The sequence below is a fragment of the Centroberyx affinis genome, unplaced genomic scaffold (genome assembly GCF_046629955.1).
Source record: "Centroberyx affinis isolate AG114_WGS23_722 - 3 ecotype Tasmania unplaced genomic scaffold, CSIRO-AGI_Caff_v1 ptg004333l_1, whole genome shotgun sequence".
Taxonomy (NCBI): Eukaryota; Metazoa; Chordata; class Actinopteri; order Beryciformes; family Berycidae; genus Centroberyx; species Centroberyx affinis.
This window is the reverse complement of record NW_027282039.1, coordinates 92629-109394: the sequence shown is the minus strand read 5'-3', so window position 1 is coordinate 109394 and position 16766 is coordinate 92629. Positions and strand designations below refer to the sequence as shown.

Below are 16766 nucleotides of genomic sequence, written 5' to 3'. Positions count from 1 at the left end.
TACTCGTTCTCAAAAACACTGTTAAAAACAGTAACATTAACATTTCATAATTAACCATAATGTTAAGCATAATCTTTATTGTAGTTCAGAATATATCCAGTAGGTGGCAATGTTGTATTAATAATGTAAACTGGAGATAGGCCTAGCATAATGTCTAGGGCATGTAGCCTATCGAGCGATACTTGGATAACAATCACTATACTTATTTGAGATGATTCATCAAACTTGTCTCATATGCATATCTATAACGCATTAACCAAAACCAGCTAAAATTTATTTTTCACATTTCCACATATTAACAATAAATGTTCTATCTAAAAGATAGGCTTTTGCTGACGAAATGTGTTTAAGTTTAGGCTACTTTTGGTTTAAAAAAAACAAAAACCTCTAGAACACTTAATTGAGATTCGAATACCAACGTAATGAACGGATATTCGAATAGATCGGGCCAGCCATAGTATTTACTTCACTGCTATTGTATTATTTAAATTAACTCACCAAGGCAAATTCCTACTGTATGTAAAACTATCTTATTATTATTATTTGCATTTTTGCACTGCCTCTATAGACTCTATATTATGTACATTACCTCTATTATTTTATCTTATTACCTCTTCTCTTTTATTATCTTACTGTACTTTCTGTACTTGTTTTCATTGGTACTGTTCTGCCAGTTGCTGCTGTGGCACCTAAATTTCCCCAAGGGGATTAATAAAGTGCTATCTTCTCTTATCTTCTCTTATCTGGTGATTTTATGCCAAATTAAACTTTGGAACGATCTGCCTACAATATGCAAAACTTTTTTGTTTTTGTCTGAAACACAATTGAAAAATTATTTTCATCAACTTGCATTTAGCTGATAACTTGCTCTCATTATGCTATGATACACAGTAGTACTGTGTTTATTGGAGTGGAGTTGTGTTGAGTCACCAAAGATATCCCAGATAGAACATGAAAAAAATGTGTCTTTTTTTTTCTTTTCTTTTTTTTTACTTCACTAATCACTCTGTCTTTCTCTCTCTATCCGTCAGGTCCTCCGGTCAATGTTTCCTGTAACATTTTCATCAACAGCTTCGGTTCCATTGCTGAAACCACTATGGTACGTAATAGAGATACTGTATAATACTAAACTAGCACAAAGCTGGTTCCATGCACAAACATAATTCATAGAAAAGCTGTACATAAACCTTGTTTCTTCAAAAAGTCAACTTTTTAGAAATTAAGAAAAGCCTTTGTTTGTATTTTTTTTAATTATACAGTGGATTTTAATTGCACAGTGGGGTTTTGATGTGTTTCATTGATCTATGGGTCATGGAAGTTAGTCAGAAATTAATGGGGCAAGGACGGACTGGGATAGAAAAACCCCCCCCAAAAAAACAGCCCTGCAGTTTTAACCTAGACTGGCCGACCACCACCAACCCACTCATTCTCCACCCACCACCCTGCTCCTCACAATAAGGTCACAAAGTATTACTAGAGATGTTTTTTTTTATATAATCTTTAACATGGTTTTGGCATTTTACATATGGGGTAAACATTTTTAACATCAGTTTTTCACAAGGCTTCCATGCTCTCTGCCCCAAATGTATTCTCAACTCATAATCAATAATATCAATATTAATGATAAATGAATCAGTTTGTGGTGTTTTGCATCTGCCTCTAGGGACTTTATTATTTTTTTTCACTTAGTTTGACTTAGTTCAGCCCTACTTTTGCATCTTTGATGTGCTGCCTTTCCATGTTCATTTGTTAGGAGTCACCACTCAGTCACCGTTAATACATAATCAGCCTGTCACTATCAGCTCAGTGAATGAAAGGTAGAATGCACCATAGTAAAGTTAGCGGGAAGAGAATGATGTTCCAGTGATGCTCTTATGATCCGTCCCCCAAAAGTGGAGCCAGGAGGTTTTCTCATGACAGTGAAAGTGACATAATATGAACTTAGGAACATGCTGTTGGATGTTATATAAATTATGTATAAATGTCTTTTCAAATGAGAGAGGAAAGAAAGAAGAGGAGAGAAGCAAGAGGAGCGTAGAGGAGAGGAGAGAAGTGAAGAGGGTTTAAGTTCACGTCATTTATTTATATAGCCCGTTATCACAAGCGCTTACCTAGATCTAACTGGTCAACAATGACTCATAGACCACAAGGAAGCAGAACATAACACAAGACACACAATAGCATGTTTTAGCAATACATAGTGAGCCTATTCTACCTATTCTTCATAGCCTAGCCTACCCAACACCACCAACCTTAGACCCTCGAAGCATACAAGGAAAAACACCCAAGAAAACCTTATTAGGAAAAAAAAAAATGGAAGAAACCGTGGGCGGGCAAAGTCACAGAGGGAACCCCCACCAGGACGGCTGAGTGTGCAATATGTGCCGGGACAAACAGCGGAGTGAACAGTAACATGGACAATGACAATGACGTAAGAAAACAAATGAGGTAGAGAGAGGCATGATGCGGGGAAATGGGGTCACGGCTGGCGATGATGTCCACAGAATCAAGGACAGCGCTCGCATTCACAGCCAGGTACAAACACTGCACCTGTGTCTGAGAAGGAGAAAAGACAGGCTGACACACACACACACACACAGCCGTGCAAGCACAACACACATACTCAGGTAGACATATGCAGCCACGTGCACACTCATGCAGAGAGTGCACAGAATGAGTCTAGACATGCAGCAACCAGGAGGCATCCCTTTGTTGGGTTCCCAATGGCATATTTATATTTTAATACTGTCTAAGCTAAGATAGGAGAAGAGACTCTGTTGGTCCCGAGCTAGATGGTGCTAGAGTTGGTGGTAGGGTACCTTCCTTAATCATAAGAGGGAGTTGATTCCAGAAACAGGTTTTTTTTTTTTTTCCAGTATTTTAATATTTTTCTGGGATGTACTGCTCTTTTTAATTTCTAATGGAGACTCCTGGATCCCAGTCTGAAGGGGTGAAGGGGTTTAAATGTGCTTAGAATATTATAGTTGTGATAAAGCTTAATAATCAATTTTGGGGCACCGCTGTATATTGGCTTGGTGATACAGATAAGATTCTACTTAGGCTGTGCTGAAGTGACTGATTTGTGATCTAGGCTTATTTTTTAATTTTTTTTTAAATATCTCTATCTTTAAAAAATCTATGTGAGGCTAAGTCCTAAGGCTTAGGTGTAGTTCAAAATAGTACAATAATGTAATTAATATGAAGAAATTAGTTGTTTTAAGGGAAACACCACACAACTTTTAAAATCCTAACAGATTATGAAAAGACTGGGCATATACACTAACCAACGGATTTTGTAGATTTTTTTATTTATCACACAACAACTAGGCAAGATGAGGGATCACACACTACTGGACTTGTCACTTGCAACTGAACCCAACTGAACACACCAAACTCACTTGAAAACACAAGCTCTCACGGTAGGGTACGAAACGCCGGTAGCAAAGCAAACATGGAGGTACGAGAGGTTGCTGTTGTTGTTGTTTATGTCAACATCTGCACAGAAAAAAAGGAAGAAACGCATTTGGATAAAGTTGTGGAAGGGTAGACATGGGGAGTATGGACTGTACAGACTGCAGAAGGAGTTGGAGGTGAGTAGCAAATGTTGTAAATCAAATACCTGTTGGTACATACTGGAGCCAAAGCTAAGAAGTGGGAGTTGAGAAAGTTTGTAAGCTACTGTATGTTGGCTCCGGTACGATAATTTTAGTTGGGCTCTTAAGAGAATAGTGATTTGTTATATGGGCCAAATGGGTTGCCAGATGACCAATGTTGCAAAACCGGACAATGTGCATTTACATTTGTCAGGACCACCAATAGTTAGAAAACCTTTTGTGTTATCAATATTGGGTCTTATCTGGATGTTTTTACTATGTGCACCAGAAAAGTTTAAATCTACAAATATATTGCATGAAGAATGAACTAGTTGATTGCTCCTTAATCTAAGCTAATGCCCTTATTGTATTGGCTTGTTGGAATGGGCCATAGCTGCCTATTAGTATAGGCTATTTAAGCCAGGGGGTGTTATTTAGGTCCATGACACATCTTACAGCATTACACAATGTTCTGCCTTAATTTTCCATGCCTTAACTGTTCTGTTTGTAATGTTGATAGGCAATATACAGGGCCAACTTCAGGCATATGCTCAGGATGACCTCAGGGAAATCTGATATCCTCCTTGGAAAGGTCAAACCTCTGATCACCAGGCAGCACAACAAAATGAGACGGGCCATCACATCACAGGGTCTTTGACCCTCCGATTTTGGCAACAAGTTCGTAGCTGTGATGGTATATTATTGTTTTGTCTGGCACCTTTTCATTGTTTAAAACTTGTGTTTTTTGTGTTTTCTAAATGTTTTTATTTTTCTGAGCTTTCAATACAGGGGCATGCACCGTCTGCAAGATTGTATCTGAAGCTTGTGAAGCCCTGCATCAGGTGCTGAAAGAAGATGACTTTCTGATGGTAGGCTTGAGCATTATTACACTGCAACACACCTGTGTTGTCTAATGCAACTCAAAGGACCATTTGCATATAGAAAGTCAGCCATTTATTCTTCCCTGACCCATCCACAATGCGCAGCCAGTTGAATTTGTTCTCCTGCTGAGAACAAATTGCTGGGTGTGGGATGGGCTGGGGAGAGTGAATGACATCAATCCACGAAACTGACATGCTTTATTCACTTGGTCCATTATGAATATTTCAGATGAAACTTGTGGGCGTTTGGCAGTAACTCATTGGGGTTAGTTTGCCATAATACAGCATGACTTATCGATAACTATTTTCATTATTTTTCTGGCTTACTTACCGTCACCAAAAAGTGAGGCAGAGTGGTGTGCAACTGCTGACAAGAGTGGCAGTTTCCTCATTGCTTGGGTTCCCTCGATGGGAAACACATTTATATTCAACCACCGGCACACAGCGGGAGCACATTCCACATTGTTGTTGTAGACCTCTGCAGCTTTGTGAACTGTACTCATGAGGATGACCTTCTTGTTTTTCTTCGGGATGTAGGAGACAACCGTGGTGCTGGGGGTGACGTGCCTGTGGAGATTATGATGGGGGCACGTCTGGAGTGTACAGATCTCTCATCAAGCCATGAAGAGGCCGATCCCATCCTCGTCCAGCATGCCATATCACGGTGTACGCAAGGGGAGAATGTTCGAGTCATCTCTGATGACACAGATGTGTTCATCCTTCTCCTCCGTTTCTATGTCTCCCACAAGTGTACATGAGCTCCCCAGTTGAAAATCGTTCTATCGTGGATCTGAGAGCAACTGCTCAGAAGAACAAGGACTTGGCAAAGGCCATCCTGGTGATGCATGCGCTAACAGGGACTGATACTGTCCCAGCAACTTACAACGTGGGAAAAAAGTTGGCACTCAAGACCCTTCAAACAATCGACCCAGAGAGTTTGTCCATCATTGGTGACCCTCAAGCCGATCTCGATGAAGTCTACAGCTCATCAACTGCCTTCCTGATTGCCTGCTTTGGCAAGACATATGCTGACTGCAAATCAATGACCGAGTGCCACCTCAAAATGTTGAAGGAGAAAACAGGAGCTGGCACATCTATCAAGCTGTGTAGCCTACCACCTACAACTGAAGCAGCCACAGAAAATATCAAGAGAGCGCACTACCAAGTGGCGCACTGGCTGACAGCCATGTCCGGCGTGCCACCACCACTTAGTCAAGATGGCTCTGTCCTGAAGCCCCGCACCATCACACCAGGGACAAAGCTGGCTCCTGATGAGATCCTGGAATTGGTACGGTGTGGATGCGAAAAGTCTGCTTGTAAGGGTGCAAATTGCAAGTGTAGCCTTATCGGTTGTACAGTGTTTTGTGCCTGTGAAGCTGGCCCATTGTGTCTCAACCCACTGACCAAGAGATCAGATGTAGAAGATGAGGGTGATGATGGTCAATAGACTATAGACTCATAAAGTAATGACAGAACAACATATATAAACAATAGTATCATAGAGTTGTAGAACAGTGGTGCCACTACTGTCTTCTTCTTTTGCAAGTGTTAATATTAAATCTGAAATATGACATATCCGTGTCTTATGTGATCTATAATGAAATCAAAATGACTTTGATATTGACATTGACTATGTGACCTTGACCTCAAGTCACTTTAAATACCCCGGATATCGACTTAGTACCCCCAAACACCTATAGTTTGGTACAATCATCAAAATTGGCCATTGGACATGACCTCTAACCTCTTCAGTCACCTCAGAAATTGACTCAGCTGTTATTCTTGGACATTAATGTCTCTCTTGCTGCCTGCTCCTCTTCCTCAGAGTCATCTTCATCTTCATCTGATGAGCTGTCATGAGAGATTCCCTACAAATTGTCCTCCTGCTCTGACACTTCCTCCTCTAAATCACTGTCGCCTTGCTCATCTTGGAAGAGAAGATCAAGGGCCTCTTGGACACTAAATCTGGCTGTCAGAAAATCAGTGAAATGGGAGCTCAGGTACTTTTATAGTGTTATGACCCCTCAACCCCCCCTTTTGAACTATGTTTTTTTTTTTTTTTACATTGTATGTAAGTGCAGGTGCTTGTGCTTTCAGGTGCAGATCTCACGACAGTGTCAAGGCACCCTGTGACCTCTGTTCCCTATGTACACCATATATGACTGTGTTTACGTTTTTCTCTTTCAATGTTTCAAGATTCCGCCATGACACCGCAAAGGCCTGCAGGAGCGTCCCTAGATGGGAACCCTGGCAAATTTAGCAATATGGTGGGACAGGGGATGGTTTGATGCTGTCACAAGAACCACAAGTCAGAGAAACAAGGGCAGCTGTCGTAATTCAGCATCCAGGTGGGAACAGCAGCAGGGAAGAGGAAGGCCAGCACTGACGACGGAAGAGCCAGGGCAGCACCCGTCACTGCCAGGTAGAACACTGCAAGTCGTTGAGACACATCCAGGAGGGAACAGCATCAGGGATGGGAGCAAGGCTGGCATGGACAACCGCGAGGGCCGGAGCAAGACCTGTCCACTGGCAGGTGGAACACTGCACCAGAGTCTCGGAAGGGGAGAGAAGACAGCTGCACACAGAACACACGGAGTCAGAACACGTCGGGTGGGAGCAGCAGCAGGGATGGGACTAAGGCCTGCACTAGCGAGCATTGCACTGCACCGGTGTCTGAGAAAGGGGCGAGAGACAGCTGCGCAGAAAGACAACGAACACACAGAGAGCGAAACATCCAGGTGGGAGCAGCATCAGGGGTGGGACTAAGGCCAGCACCGACGACCATCAGAGCCGGGGCAGTGCCCGTCTGCTGACAGCTAGAAGGCCAGTGTTGGGAATAACGCGTTACAAAGTAACGTTACTGTTACTGTAATGCGTTACTGTAATTCCACTACTTTTGGCAGTAACTAGTAATGTAACTAATTACTTTTTGATATTAATAATGCAATTACAATTACTGAAATTTAAACGGGCTCGTTACTCATTACTGGATTGTCCGGTTTATGATCATCCGACTTTACGGTGGTGCAAGTGAATCAAAAGACTACCAACCTCCCTGGCGACTTTATTTCTCAAAAGCGACTAGCGACAAATCTGGCGACTTTTTCTGACCATGGGAAGCAATGTTAATGTATTGAATCCCAAAGCATGTGGCAATAAATTGGTATGGCTGATGCCAGTTTTTTCTACTTGCTTGTCTAGAGAGGTCTGATGATCACAGCGCTTCCCACAAACAGCGTAGCTCCCTCCCTCTCCTGAGAGCATGCAGATAGGGTCCACTTGTAATTGTTACCGGCATACACCGAAACTGGCCCGGGTGGGCGAAGACTTATATTAATATAATGCTTGATTTTAAGGCCTGTCGAGGCTACAATAAATACGCCTATCAAAACATATCTATTGTGTTTTATTGTTCCACTACTTACTTTTCATCATAGTTATAATGGGTACAATGATAGATAGAATTTGACAGTTGTCTTGTCTCCCACACTGTGCCACAGCAACACTAAAATAATATAGCTATGTTATTATGCAGTAATTGGTAAAGTAATTCAAGTACTTTTTGAGAGAAATAACTAGTAACTGTAACTAAGTACTCATTTTCAGTAACTTGCCCAACACTGTAGAAGACTGCACTGGAATCTGAGAAAAGGGAGGAGAAAACCAGCTGCACACACACACACACACAGAGCTGTGCAAATGCAGCACAAAACCCAGACATATTTGGCCACAGACACACTCGTACAGAGAGCAGATAGAAAGTGATTAGGCACAGTGTAACCAGGAGGTAACCAGGATACTGAAGCAACCCCAAAAACAATTGAGATGGAAATAATTTTATTAGGAAGGATTTACTGACCCCAAATATGTGCATGCTGTCCCAGTTCAAAACTTGGCTCTGCGGAGTGGCTGTTGAGCCCTCCCCCTCTCCCGCCCAATGCTGCACTTCGCATCGAGGGATACCCACAACACCTTGCGAATCGCTCTCCAGAAAATGAAACGAAAAGATGGTGGCCGAAGACGGCAAAGAAACTCATAAATGTAAGTACTTATATCGACATGACAAGACATGCAAAAAATTACCTGGATGTCAAATATGTTATTTTAATGCATTGTGTGTTTAATTCATATGTTTTTAAAACATTTATTTAAATTCGCTACCGAACGATGTGTTATGTAGCTGGCTACCGGTAGCTAGATAGGCAACCTCAGTAACGTTAGCCCAGTGGTAGCTGACTGGAGGCTAGCTAATTTTTTAACAGGTTTTCTATATATTATTGTGTTAAATAGGCCTTTTTATGTTGTCGGGACCCCCGAGCAGACTAGACTGCTCAAAAACATTTGGTCTGAGAGGGACAGCCAGTTCTTAAAGAAGAAGCATTCGTCCAAGCAACTCTGGGAGTGAGTAAACAATACTTTAGCTAGATAGTAGTACTTCATTTACATTGCTTAAAAGTACAAATTGCAGTGACAGAAACTGCACCTTTTTTCTGTTTAGGGTACTTATCAAAGAATTGGGCCTAGAGGGAAAAATAACCTACAAACAAGTGTCAAAGAAATGGGAAAACCTAAAAAAGAAATACAAGGTAAGTTGAATATGCAACACTGCAGTGCTACTGAGTGCCAGTAAAGTTATGTATTTTCAATGCTATTTTCTGTGTTGGTTGTGTCATATATTGCAGGAACTCAAATATCCCAAATCAGGGTCCGGAACAGAGCAGGGTGAAACAACGGCTGCTACCTGCCAGTTTTACAAAGAAATGGATGAGGTGTTGGGAAAGAGACCATGCATGAACCCTCCCATGATTGTGGCCTCTTTTGTTGCAGAGACCCCCACCATAGAAGCTGAGCCAGACGAGGTTTGTATGAAGGGAGATGGTTAATATGAACTATTTATGTTAAATACTAGGAAGATTTTAACAGATATCTTTCTTTGTGGTGTCTTACAGGAGATCCCAGGTGCTGAGCCAGACACCCCCACCACAGCTCCTGCCGCCCCTGATGCCACAGCTCCCTCTGCTCCTGCTACACCTTCTCCACAGAAGAAGAAGCGAAGAGCCAACCCAGGGCTGGAGTTCCTGAAGGAGTCAGCTAACGAAGAGCGTCGCCATGAGGAAGCTGAACTGAATGTTCAGCCTGCTAGAGTGGCACACTCTGGGAACTCTAGAGGCTATGATTTTTACTGAATATTCCAAGTTTTGAAACTGTGGTAGCCCCCTAATTTTTCACCCTACATACACATTTTACACATCAAACTGTTCTGCTACTTCTTGTGCCACTCAAATGCCAATATCATAAGTCATAGAGTTTAGAGTTTTTGAGTTACGAACATTTGTTTAACACTAGTGCAAAACTGTACTTTTACTTTACAATACTCTTCTCTTTTGTCTAAGTGATAGCGTTTGTAGTTTTTGAATCAGAGACGTTTGTTCAACACTTCAAAACAGTCATTTTGCCTTGTTTCTGCCGATTTTTCATTCTGCAAATACAATATTTGATCTGTAATAGTTCCCACAATTTTCACACTACATGCACATATTATACATCAAAATGTTGACATACTTCCTCTCTCTCCCAATATGTAAAGACAACAGATTTTTTCCTTTTAACTGTAGTCATTTCCACAATTATAACAGTAGACATACATATCACATATCAAACTGTTCTGCTACTTCTCCTCTCTCTGACAATGTAAATGTCTATGTGATAGCATGTGTAGTTGTTGACCTATGGATGTTTGTTTCAGAGTATTCCGCTTTCAAAATAAATTCTCAGTCTCCACACAGCCTTTTTTCCTGTGTGTGATTAAATGATCCAGAACACCTGGTGACTGGTGGGAGACAGGGAGAGAGGCAGCACAATGCCACCCAATGGACTCAGTAGCCTAAGGCTTGCAACACAGAAGATTGTGGGTTGAAATCCAGTGGGTAACATTATCTTCTGACACCACCAAGCTTGAAGCTTGGTGGTGGAATACTGATAGTCCAAATACTACTACTATTGCTAGTTGTATTACTTCTACTCCTGATATTAATTACAACTGCTACTTTTACTACAACCCATAATACTACAACCTTTAAAAAGGCAGACACACACACACACACACACACACACACAGAGTGTAATTACCATTACATGTACAATGAATGATTCTACTTCTACCTCTATTACTACTACTACTACCACTACTACTACTACTCCTATATATGTGATAAAAAAAAAATATTTTTATGGCTGAATGTTTTGTTACAACTAGATTGAGCTAGCAGATGTGTCTTTTTTGTAAAAGATTTTGAATTTCTTCACACAGAGGTCAGTATAGATGCATTAAGACTATTATTCTGCCATGGATGCAGACATGAGCTGTAATGCTGATGAGGTTGGTGTCTTTGCTTGCAAGGAAAAGCCTGTAGTCCAGACAACAGTTGACAATGATCCCATCATGGTCACTTTGTTTCTTTTCTGTATTCCTGTTGGTGTTATAAATATTCATCATGGACTGATGTATAGTCCTAATCCCTTTGATATTTTTCCATTTTAACTTAACATTTTAACATTTTAATTGTGATTCCTCAGGTAAAATAAACGTTGTTGCTGTTCATGTCAGTGCTTCGATACAGCCAGCAGATGGCGACAAAGACCATGAATTCCCCACATAGGCTTTCTGTCTGACTGGACTGCTGTATCCCTGAGGCTGTTGTCTTTGTGATGCGTTTGGCGTCGTTGGAAAGCTGGGAATCTCTAATTTTGTTCGATACCGTTGTTGTAGAGTGATGAGAAAAGTATCCCAGTGCCTTTGAACGCAACTGGCGCTTATATTTACTAAGTCTATATTTTTACCACGTTATTATTAAAAATTAAAGCTCTTTGTAATCAGACATAGTTTGGACAAAATACAATTGGTTTACAGATTCTGAAAGCTCAAGCTCTGAATGCTTACACCTGTTTTCAAAACAGTATAACACTCATTTCATCGATAAGAATAATTCAACTTTTCACAGCGACTCTTCCTCAATGCGCCATTGGGATCCCAGTACAGGGACCTTTGGGTAGATGGGGTTCAAGTAACGAATGAATAGCAGGCTATGCCTCTGTGGGAGCACTGTTGTTGCTGAATCCTGGACAATGTTTACTTAAGTGTTGAATGACTTTTGTGTTACAGTGTGATTGCATTTTGTGCATGGAATTAACTGGTTAAACAGTGTCTTAGGTTTTCAAATGTTTTTCATTTTCTGTGGTCAATATGACCATCTAGTGTATTTTCACTGTGTAAGATACACACACAACTCTATCTCTTTATTTGGCTTTCTGTGACCTAGTGCCAATGATAGTGCTACTAATACTACTACTACTGCTGCTACTACTACTATTTCTAATACTGCTACTACTACTACTTCTACTTCTAATACTACTGTCTAGTAGTAGTGTTCCTACTACTGTTCAGTTACACATTTTAACTACTTCAAACAGTGAAACTTCTAGTGCTGTACTACTACTACTACTGCAGCTACTACAGTCAGCAGTCTCTCTACTCCACTCTAGCTGGTTTATAGACTTACACTGGCTTTCAGTCTTTTACTCTTTCTACTGCTACTACTACAACTATAACTTCAGCTACTTCTTCAAACACCAGATCAAAATACTCAAAATGTACAGACATTTAAACACTTTGTCATCAATTCAACTGTCTTCAACCTGTCTTGCTGAAGCAAGCCCACAAATTTTCTTCAGAAAATGTAACCTTTTCTAGTTTATTGTTGTAATCTGTTCAAGGTGCTGCTTTATTTTTAATGTAAGTTTTTATGTAAGTTCTTCACTGGTCTGGCCTCTTAAGGATTTTCAGCCCTGGTTTTGATTGTGAACAATTGCATACATTGCACCATCTCTTCTTTCTACTCATCTCCTTAACACCAATGAGAGTATAGGGCAGAGGAGGAGGCACTCTTTTTTTCTTATTGTAATCTAATGAGTTTTAAGAGGAGATAAGGGGAGAGAAGAGAGGATGCAGCATGTACAATTTAGATCTTACTAGTGTGGTCTGATCTTTTTACCTTAGGTGTTGCACAATTGGAAAGTTTTAATAGGTGAAGACAGGGGTTTACCATGTGACGTTTAGAAAAAAGACTCTTGCCAGTTTTATTCCTGCCATTTCTATTTGTAATGCTCAAGGAATAGATAGTGAGACAAATGTTTTATATTTTTCATAAGATATTTATGGTGCTGCTTTATATTTGTGTTCTTCACTTTGTCATTTTTGTGCAGAATTACAGCACTGGTTGTGATTGTGAGCGGTTGCATCCAATACACCATCTCTTCTTTCTCTTCATCTCCTTAAAACCCATGAGAATAGAAGGCAGAGGAGGAGGAGGCACTCTTGCCTTCTGATCTAATGAGGATTGATGAGGAGATGCGGGGAGAGAAGAGAGGATGCAGCATGTGCAATTGTTCACAATCAAAACCAGGGCTGCAATTCCATGCAAAAATGACAAAGTGAAGAGCTCACAAAAAAGTAAAGAAGCAAGTATTGGAGATTCTACCTGCTTTACCTGTTTGATGTGATCATTTACCTGGAGTATTTAACAGCTTGAAGGTTTGCAGCAGTTCTGATGACAATTACATCTGTTGAAGTTGTTAATCTTGTCACCCATATTGGTAACAAAGTTACTATTTCCAGTATTAAATCTGTGGATGTTGTTACTCTTGTAACCCATATTGGTAATAAAATTTCCATTTTCAGTAGACTCAGTTGTTGTCTTTAGTAATTTGCAAATACAGTAGAAGTTTGTCAAATTGTGTAGTAGCGCTTTTTTCACTGTAATTATAATTCTGAAAAATACTACCGTAACAACTTTAATATCAAATAATTTCTATTAAGGAATAACAAACACAACACTGAATATAAAAATTTTGGCATGAAAATGCATTTAAATGGAAAAATCCATCCGTGCTATCAGCTATAGAAGAGCATCCCATACACCCCTAGCTGAGAGGTCATATATTTGTCCTATAATTCAATTCTGGTCAGTATGGTCACTGGTGGGAAATCTTCTCCACACAGGACCAATCAAAACTCAAGAGACTCCAAAAGTGTCTCTTAAAACTTACCCGGCTTGTCAACATTGAAGGTAAATGTATCCGCCCATCTAGCACCCTGACCTCCACACCATTATTTCCACCCACTATTTCAATGTCAAACCACTGCATGTTTCAAGTCGTGTCTCCTCCGCATCATCCTTTCCTGGTGAGGAAACCCGATTTGTCGAACTTTTTGTGCACGGAACACGCTTGTACTTATTTCACAAAATTTCATGAGACCAGGCTGGGTGACTGGAGCCATTCACTGAGAGAGAGAGAGATCTTTGTGTTGAACTACTTTTGACCAGTGGCTTCTTTATCTCGGAAGTTATTCGGAGGCATTGGTTAATAGCATCTACCAGAGAGGCAGAAGGAAAAAAAAGACGAAGAAAGAAAAAGAGGAGAGGCTTCAAACCTCAACAAGACAGGAACACACATTGACAAAAAGAGAGTGAGGCAGAGAAAGAGAGAGAGGCAGACGGCAATAGAGAGAGGCAGGACGAGACAGACAGCCAGACAGGAATAGCAGATTTGCCGTGAGGACATTAAGTGACTCTGACAGCAAATACTTTAAAGTGACATGAAGTCAGTGCAGGCTGCACACACAACAAATGTATGGGTTTCCTGATACATGGCTTTTCCACCTTTACAAGAATACAATTCTGGGGATACCAATGAATACATGTCATGTTTTGTCAATTTCTTGACATGAAAATGGTCCAACTTAAAGATAGTAAATAGCAGGTATTGACAGCTTTGATCCAAAACCCCACCCCCCTACCCCCTTTTCTGATGCTTTACTACATAATCTCTCTCTGTGTATCACACACGGTCTCTCTCCTGCATAATCAGTAAAGCAAAATGGGATGTGATCAGTCAAGCTTTCTCTAAAGATGGATGGATGGATGGATGATTGAAGAGACAAGGTCTAAGTGGTTTCTGCTCCACTGGGAATTGTTCTGACGAATACTCTTTGTCTGTTTGTATCTTGTGTATTTGTGTGTGTGTGTTTGTCAGACAAGAACTTGTCAAGCCATGGGAAATGTCTGCATCTTCAATATTACTGTCATTTGACTTTTATTATTTATTTGGACAGAAATTAATGTTTAATGACTGTATGTGTGTGTGTTTACTGAGCGATGGGCTGACTAAATCTGACACAAATTGTTCCTTAGATCAGTGGTTCTCAACCTTTTTCATATCAAGGACCCCTAATTTAGTCCACATTAGGGCCACAGACCCCCATTTGATGTGATTTTGTCCCTCGGACCCAAATCTGAGAATATTGTTATTGTTAGGTATGATTTTGTCCAGAACTCCATGACTATCTGTATTGTAGGGACAGAGATAACAGTGAACCTATGATCAAAATAGTCATTCTCCTACATTCTATAATTGTTCTTGTAAATTAAATAATGAAGTTTAATGATTCATCAATTTGCTGGGGACCCCCTGGGATGCCCTCAAGGACCCCTGGTGGTCCCCGGACCCCACGTTGAGAACCACTGCCTTAGATGAATGCCTTATCATATCCCTTTGTCTGTCTGATTTCTTTTCCAGTCTCTTTCTGCACTACTGAAGCTGTTGTCTATATTTCAAGCTTTTTTTGTTACACCAAATTTTAAACCAGACAAGAGGCTGATCAGAGTAGTTTGTTTTCCTCATATTCCTATTTTCACTCTCATGTGTATATGTTGCATATATCTCAATCTTATTTCATACTGCATATATTGTGGAACATTTTCATATACATGCTTTTATTGAGTTTTAATTTCCTCTACTGCTATTATTTTGCACACCCTCATAATGCTGTAGGTAATTTATTTTCATAACTGTCATTCATTTCAACTTGTGGGTGGCACATGTGTCATTTTACCATTAATAAATCAGTACCACATTCATTTTGAAACATTAGTATAATTAACGTAAACAAAAGACATCATCACTGAGAAGACGGCAGCCTCTACCGGCCTCTACCCTGCATTTTACTATTATACTACTACTATTATTTTACTTATACTATTTTTAATAATAATAATAATAATAATATAATAATAAACTTTATTTGTATAGCACCTTTCATACAAGAAATGCAGCTCAAATGCTTTACAACAAAGAAATTACATGCATGAAAATAGACATAGAATGAGCATAACATAAGATGGAAAATAAAACCCACTGAACAATAATAATAATAAAAATAAAGTTAAGAAATAGAGTACATAGAATGTATAAAATCAAGTAAAATACAACATTTTAAAAGAAGTGCAGCAGTGCATAAGTGCGAAGCAAGTGCAAAAAAAAAAAAAAAAAAAAAGGCACAAAACAGGAAGAGGGCGCTGTTCTTCCAGCAAAAACAGAGCTAGCTTCCAAACTTAATAAAGCTAGCTCAATCTATTTGTTACTAAAACATGTTCCAGCAAAAATAATTTTTGTCAGCATAGATTAATCTTTGCAGTTACAAACACACATTGTGATACGGCCATGATCATCTACATCGGAACAAATGACATCAGAGCTGGATGGTTTTAATTAATATTTGCTGTTATTTACAGAAAGGATGCACTTCAATTTTACATAGTAGTTTTACATCATTTGAACATCTTGGTTTTATGTTAAATTTTAAAGATCCGGTGATGATTTTAATAATATACAGACCGCCCAGGCCAAACAATGCTTTTATCCAAGAGTTTGCTGAGTTGTTATCTCATCTTATGTCAAAATATAACAAAATTCTGATTTTAGGTGATTTTAACATACATGTCTACCCCCCCCCCCCTTTTGCTACTGACTTATGTCTGCTAGCAGGTTTTTTACTGCTGCTGCTTTGCCTTTAACTGCCTTTGATACAGATTTTAACACAGAGGTCTCCCTCTGTCGCCCCCTACAAAGACAAAAAGTCAAAGAAAACATCGCAGCTCTGGCTAAATGAATCCACCCAAAAATTAAAGAGAGACTTTAGGAGAAAGGAACGGAAACGGAAGAAGACTGGTTTACATGTATTTTATGAGATCTGGAAAGACGCAATGCACAATGATCAAAAGGCAGTTAAAGAAGCAAGAGCAAACTTCTTCTCTAACCTGATTGCAGCAAACCATTTTAACCCCAGAATTGTATTCAATGTAATAGACTCCGTCATCACCCCCTCCCCGTCATTTTACCGATGCACCAGACATGAATAAATATGAATAAAGTTGAGCATATAAGACAGCAAACC

The 16766-nt window shown here is 39.9% G+C and overlaps 1 protein-coding gene across 2 annotated transcripts in view; it reads left to right on the top strand.

The window, feature by feature from the left end:
* Positions 1 to 16766, top strand: part of LOC139664620 (glycine receptor subunit alpha-3-like) — a 69113-nt gene that overhangs the window by 13710 nt on the left and 38637 nt on the right. For both annotated transcript variants that reach the window (XM_071543523.1, XM_071543522.1), the window contains exon 2: positions 1032 to 1099. In XM_071543523.1, coding sequence (XP_071399624.1) covers positions 1032 to 1099 — 68 coding nt within the window. The remainder of the gene's footprint in view (positions 1 to 1031; positions 1100 to 16766) is intronic.